The sequence below is a fragment of the Austrofundulus limnaeus genome, unplaced genomic scaffold (genome assembly GCF_001266775.1).
Source record: "Austrofundulus limnaeus strain Quisiro unplaced genomic scaffold, Austrofundulus_limnaeus-1.0 Scaffold55, whole genome shotgun sequence".
In the NCBI taxonomy this organism is placed as follows: Eukaryota; Metazoa; Chordata; class Actinopteri; order Cyprinodontiformes; family Rivulidae; genus Austrofundulus; species Austrofundulus limnaeus.
The window spans coordinates 195,094-201,778 of NW_013952457.1; the positions used below are offsets into that span (position 1 = coordinate 195,094).

General features: G+C 40.0%; 1 protein-coding gene across 1 annotated transcript in view; it reads right to left on the reverse strand.

Moving 5' to 3' along the window:
• Window positions 1–436: 436 nt before the first annotated feature.
• Window positions 437–6,685, reverse strand: part of LOC106517980 (prostacyclin synthase) — a 7,003-nt gene continuing 754 nt past the window's right edge. The window contains exons 3-10 of the mRNA XM_014009039.1: window positions 6,220–6,395; window positions 5,077–5,220; window positions 4,519–4,646; window positions 3,978–4,159; window positions 2,127–2,280; window positions 1,381–1,562; window positions 839–990; window positions 437–734 (exon numbers count right to left, since the gene is read on the reverse strand). Coding sequence (XP_013864493.1) covers window positions 581–734; window positions 839–990; window positions 1,381–1,562; window positions 2,127–2,280; window positions 3,978–4,159; window positions 4,519–4,646; window positions 5,077–5,220; window positions 6,220–6,395 — 1,272 coding nt within the window. The 3' untranslated portion in view covers window positions 437–580. The remainder of the gene's footprint in view (window positions 735–838; window positions 991–1,380; window positions 1,563–2,126; window positions 2,281–3,977; window positions 4,160–4,518; window positions 4,647–5,076; window positions 5,221–6,219; window positions 6,396–6,685) is intronic.

Below are 6,685 nucleotides of genomic sequence, written 5' to 3' on the forward strand. Positions count from 1 at the left end.
CTTCCTCTTCAGATCTGCGTAATTTTTCTGGACAGCCTTTTTTTAAAATAAAATAAATTTTAGTTATTTTTTTTATTGAAGCTCCTCGTGCCACTCTGTTTCAGGGTCCAACCATGACAGTAAGATAAAACATAAATTTGTTCTTTGTGGTCTCTTTAACACACACAGAATGGATTATAATCTAGAACCTGTTCTCCTAAGAGTAACAGATCCATTACTGTCTGAACAACATAAACCTAAAGTTTCCACTCTGCTTCATTCTGCAAACAGTCGGAGAGTTTTAGCCAAACAGTTGTGAGTCCAGTTGTGTTTACAGAACAAGCAGTTCCCTCATTACACTCATTCTGCCTATTTGACGGTAAAAATAACAACCTCTAGGCGTTGAAGCAGCTGTTTCCTAAAAGCCAACGTAATTTTAAAAACTTGAGATAATCACTCACCAAAATCACAATTCATATTTATTGATAAATAACAAAAATAATGACATTGAACATATAAATATAAACACATAAACATATAAAATAACACTTATTATTAACAATGTTCCATAATGAAATGTACAAAGATGTTTGTTTATTGTTTACTGTTGCGTGTTTCTGGGTTTGTATCGGATAAGCAGGTCTCCTTCAGGCTGCAGCATCCCAAATCCATAACGGCTGGCGTTTATCTCCGGCATCTGAGCGTTCGGCTCACACAGCTCCAAATCGTAGTTTGTTAGCAACATATAAACAAACCTGAAATGAAAGAAATCAGGATGTTTAAAGTAGAAATTTAAAATATTTAGATGTTTTAAAGCTGAGTGAAAAAAAACAAAAAACAGAAGGTGGGGGATGCTCACTTTCTGATGGCGTTGATGGCGAACTGTTTCCCCACGCAGCCGTTGGCCCCGGCCCCCCACGGCATGGTGTAATACTTTAACCGCTTCCCTCCTTTATAGAAATCCTTCTTCACAGATCCGTCTTTGTTCATGAAGCGATCATATTTAAATTTCTGGAAAGAAAACACAGTTTTTTTTTGTTTTTGCACAGCAGATGTTAGACGCAAACAATCACTAAGTTTAATTACAAAATGCAGTGCCTGATTGTTTTTAACTAAACAGCTGACAGAGTTTTATTTATTTATTTATTTTTCTTAAAGCACACTTCAGTGTCCTTCCCACGCCTATTAGTTCTGTTCCTGTTCCCGTGCTCTGCTAATCCCTCAGTGGCCAACAGCTCTGGGTTTGACCGCTCACTGGGTTGCACAGGGTCAGCTTTGTGTTTAGACGGTGAGTAAACCTTACGTAAACCACCACTGATGCTCATTACTGAAGTCTGCCTGCAACAAGTCTGCAAGAAAGCTGCTGCTGGTACAGCAGAGGGTTGAGACAGAACAACAAACCTGTGGCTCTCGGTAAATCTCGGGGTCCATTTGAGGGCTGATGAAGGGGAACAAGCACACCCTGTCTCCTTTTCGTAGCAGGTACTCTTGGCCATCAGCCATGCTGAGGATCTTATCCTGCACCACCTCTCTTGTTATGAAGGGGGCGGCGGTGAGTCTCAGAGTCTCTTCCAAGACGCTGTCTGAGAGGCAGAAGGCAGAAAAGGTTACTATTTGTGCATAAAACAACACGCAACGCAGGATTTTGAAGTGTTACGTCTAAAAGACTCTGACATGAGATTCTTTTGGATTTTATAATAGATGTTTGCAACTAGGGCTGTGTAATGGCAATAAATTGTTGATATGATACATATCACAATATATTGCAATATGTTGCAATATTGTAGGCAAGGAGCTATATTGCCCTTTTTTTCTCCAAAAGATTCTAATTTTAAAAAGTAGAAATATCACATCATGTATTACATGCATAAAACCGGATCTAACCCTTGATTAAAAATAGATACCATGATTTTAAGAATCAATATAGTATGACGAAATGAAATATCGTGATATTTCAGTGTATCAATATTTTCTTACACCCCTTCTTATAACTCGGTAAAAAAAAAAAACTATCAGTTTGTTTATGTGTTTTTTCAGCCATTCATCAAAGAGTAAAAAAACCAACTCTTTTTTTTTTTTGGGGGGGGGGGGGGGGTTGGAAAATACACCAACATTTCTAGCAAAACATGACTTCTCTGTGTCCTCACCAAATACTGGTGTGTTCATGGGTCTGTCCAGGAGAGGAGTCCCTGAGTCTTCCATCTGTGACAGCTGGCCAAACTCCCTCTTCACCGCCACCAGGGCTTCAGGATTTGTCAACAGGTAGCCCAGAAGCCAAAACGCAGCAGGGCCAACATTACCCTGGAAAGTACACAGAAACTCACATGAGCYTGGAGATAAGATCGCTCGCTCTGGCGTTGCGTAGTGACAGCACAGGTGGCTTTCTGGTGACAGCAAATACATACATCACATGACACCCACGGCTCGCAAATCCACCTTCTGTTTGAGTCACGACAAAAAGCCCAGATTTTTAATTAAATGAAGAAGCCTGATGATTTTATAGAGCTATATGACAGATAAGAGGGTGTTTTCTTTCATGTGTCTGGGATGAGAAGAGCCATGCTCTGGATTAAATCACTTCTGGCAGAGCCCAGCGCAGTGATCGTTTACTTAAAAAGGAAAGCCGTTGGAAACCCGAGGTCCCCCGCCATCTGCCTGCAGTCAAGGGCAGGACAGTCAGAGTTACAGCAAAGCTGATAATAAAACACTGAGTTTTATGGAAGTACAACAGTAGATAAATATTTTCCATAATACGTTTCAAACTGATAAATTTATTAAACGTGAACATTTTAATTACAGAAACAGTCTATGTGTCACTTTAAAAATGTATTTAAACCCATTTATTTCAGTTTAAACCAAWGTATTGTCTGAGTATATGCTGTTTACGCATTTACTGCTATCCTCACATTACAGAAATGTCTCTTATTTTCTTTTTCTGATGTTTTATATTCATTAGAAAGCTTAAAAATTCATGATTACATTAAAGAAAACCAAAAGAGCCCAGTTGAGTAAATAACCTGAGGGCTGAGGCCAGAAAAGATCTGATTAATACCTCTGATGCAAAAAAAGACATCTAAAGCAGGACTGCAGGGGAGACTATGAGTCCAAAACCCAGTTTATTTATTATGTTTTTAAGAGAAAAGTTTCAAAAAGCCAAATTTAACAGCTCAAACAGTAAAACTACAGCTACATATAGAAATAAAATAAATCTCTAATTGTTAGAGATGAAAACAGATGCACCATGCTGGTATCTTTGACAAATATGACAAAAGTTAAAGTGTTTTAATTATTTTCTTCATTGTATTTATTTGCCACTTGCTGTTAAAAGGGGAAAGCGGATGATCATGTTTTTGCTTCTGTGTGTCTGTTATTAAAATATCTCGTAAAACACTGGTTGAATTTTAATGGAACTTGAAGGAAGGATTAATTGGATTTACTGCTACAACTGATTAACTTTTAAAGTCAACATGATTCGAGATGGTTGCCACAACCCTAAACAAACACAAACACTTGGTTTATCATTGCCCTAGGATTTGGCATGGTTAGGTTTTGGTAACACAAACTCTGACTGTGATATTTCATATTATTGCACAAGAAAAACCTTCATTTCAAAGTTTGATCAAAACAGCTACAACTCCATTTCTAAAAAAATAAGATGATTTTAGTCTAAAAGCCTGGCATGATTTCTGGTTGGTGATGCACATTCCTTCAAAGAATGCTAAGCTTTAAATAAAAAAAATGATTCCTCAGGAGGATCAACTCATTCTGTGCCAATTTTTAAAATCCTGACACAAAAAACAACCCAACAGCTCAGCACCGTCTGAATCAGAGGTGAACAGCACCACCATGTGTCATACATGAGTACTGCATCTTGTTTTAATAATTCCAGTTTCTCTGGATACACTGTGTCGTAACTCGCTGATCAGACTAATCAGGCGATCTCATCTAATCTTTACACCAGTTCATTGTGAAAGCTACACCCCGGTGGTCTGACTCACCTGTGAGGCCCAGAGTTGCATCAGCATGGCCTTCCTCTGCGTCTCCTCGTCGACTCCGTCCTCCTGCAGGAGCTGTCTGTAGGCGTGGAGCCACGTGTCTGACCCCGAGTCGTCAGTCAGACCCGCTGGAGCCAGGAGCTCCCAGAGTCTCGTCTGAACAGTCTGCGCCGCCTTCTTCTCCTCTGTCACACACGGATAAACACCACAAGTGAGTCACAGAAAGAAAATATAAACATTTTCTCCCAAAGTGGGCCTTTAAACCAATAAAGAGCCTCAGCTGTGGCTCACACAGCTGGAGGAGACATGCAGTTTGGATGGATGATGAAGACAAACAATACCAGAGTAAATTACGGCGTGATGTTGTTGGGTCAATATTTGTAGCTGAATCATTGAAAACACAAACCCCAGACGCTATAAGCAGTTGAGTAAGGCAGCCACCAGACAAGTGATGTCAAAGCGTGTTGGGCCGTGGCTTGACGGAAACACCGGGGGAACACCTGGATATGACTCATGCCTAAATGTCACGGTGTTGGGTCTCTACCTGCTTTCAGCGTCCCCCGCGCCAGTTTGCACAAGAGGTCGTCGAACTTCCTGTACTCCTCGTAGACTTTGGAGGGATCGGGTTTGTTGTTGTTCTGCTCCCCTCCGAACAGCGTGAGGTACCCCGCCCTGCAGGGGGAAGAGGAGACGTGTGTGAGACAGCACTTACAGCTTGATGAATGAGAACTGGTTTTCTTAAGATGAACGGATAAGCAGCCCACACAGATTTTTTTTCTTTTTTAAGATTACAAGAGATGGAGATAGAATTTTTTTCTCCCCACTGGCACACCTAAAAAACTTCTCTTCATWTCACAGTAAACACTCAGATCCTGTTTCACATGATCCACCTTCTCTTTTGTAACAGGACTCATCACAAAGGAGCATTTCTGATCTGCTTGGATGAAAAAGTAAGGCCGGAAATCTGGCCCGAAACATTTGTTTAGCAGAGCAGCATGCTTACAAACAGACGATCGCTAAATGGACTGTGAATAAACTGTTTGGCTCTTTTTCTTTTCATTTTTATAACAGTTTTGTGTGGGAGGAGGAAGATTGTTTATACTTGAAAAGTAGGCCGTAGGAGAGGTTGAAAAGTCCCTCCTCCTTCCAGTTCCTCTGGTTGTGCAGCATCTCGCTTTTCAGCAGGGACCTCAGGTGTCGGCTCATGGTGCTGTTCAGCGTGGACAGATTCATTCCCAGGAAATGCCTGCAGACACAGAATGTCACAGAACGGTGAGGGAAGGAAAGGTAAACAACAGAGGGTTGCTCCTTTAAAACGCGTCACTGACTGATGGTTAAAAAGCAGAATTACTGAGAAGCTTTGTTACTGAGCACCTCTCAGCGCTATGTTTAGAAAACTGGAAGAGCAAGAAACATGAAAGTAGAACGCTGATGCAATATGAACAAAAAGTGATGTGTCACATCTTTATAAAAGAGAAGATTGTATCAAAATGATGGCTTAGATTTCTTTGAAGTGGAGTTCTGTGGAAACATTAATAACAATAAATATCTTACCCGTTGTAGATAACTTTTTGAACAACTTCTGTAAAGAAGTAGAGTTTAAGTCTGACCTGAGATATGAGCGACCAGTTAGTCTGAGTGGAGGTGAGACCAAAGGGAGCTTATGACAATAAAAAAAACAACTCCAGTCTTAGAAACTTTAAAGAGGTTTTCATGAATGTCATTTAATAAACTTTTCCACGGCCACGTCAGGTGGTTGTTTACATAGGGTTTGATGCAACGATATTATAAGTGTGCAATGCAAAAGTTAATGTGGCTTAAAGGTTATTAAAATTGTGTTGAATAAACTACAGTTGATTTAAAAAAGCAGAAATCCATTTTGCTCTTGGATCCAACCAGACTAGCCATTAATTCATCAGTCGGTTCAGACTTAAACACCAAACGGAGGTCTTTCAAAGAGCTATCTACAACTGGTTAGATATTAACCATTCATAACCTCTCAACAGAACCCCACTTAAAAAAGTCATAACTTTAAAGACCATCCCCTTTTCTCAAAGACACACAGCAAGTCATTCGTTCATAAAACATCTACATAACTGTAGACGACATCAAATCAAAAACTCTCAAATACAAAACACAAACGTGAAGCAGTCAAATGAGTGTGACGTACTGAGTAAGAGTTCCACCAACACGTGAGGTCACGATGAAAATAACAACAAAAGGGTTTTGAATGGTGATGTGATACCTCGTCATCATGGCCTTGGCTTTAGCCGGCTGCTGAAGAGGGAGCTCAAGGTTGAAAATCCTCCTCATGAGAACCTGGGCGTAGGGGCTGAAGTCCAGCGAGTCTGAGTCATTGATGACGGCGTCGTACGAGTGAGGATCCAGCAGCAGGGTCACGTAGCGGCCCGCAACACGCACCTGAGAGAGGGAAAGCATGCAGCCATATCTATTATTTTATGATATATTTCAAGTTTTTTAAATAGTTACAAATGAAAAAGAACAAACTAATCAGCGAAAACCCTTGTTTGGTTATAGAGAAACAAACACTGCAAATGTCTGTACATCAACATGAACCTAAAGAAAATCTATTATGAATTATACCATAAACCAATAGTGTCTAGGTAATATTAGCATTAGCGTAAATTTCATATAGAATGAAGAAAACAACCTCATCAAAGATGCCAATAATAATAATAACATATATATAT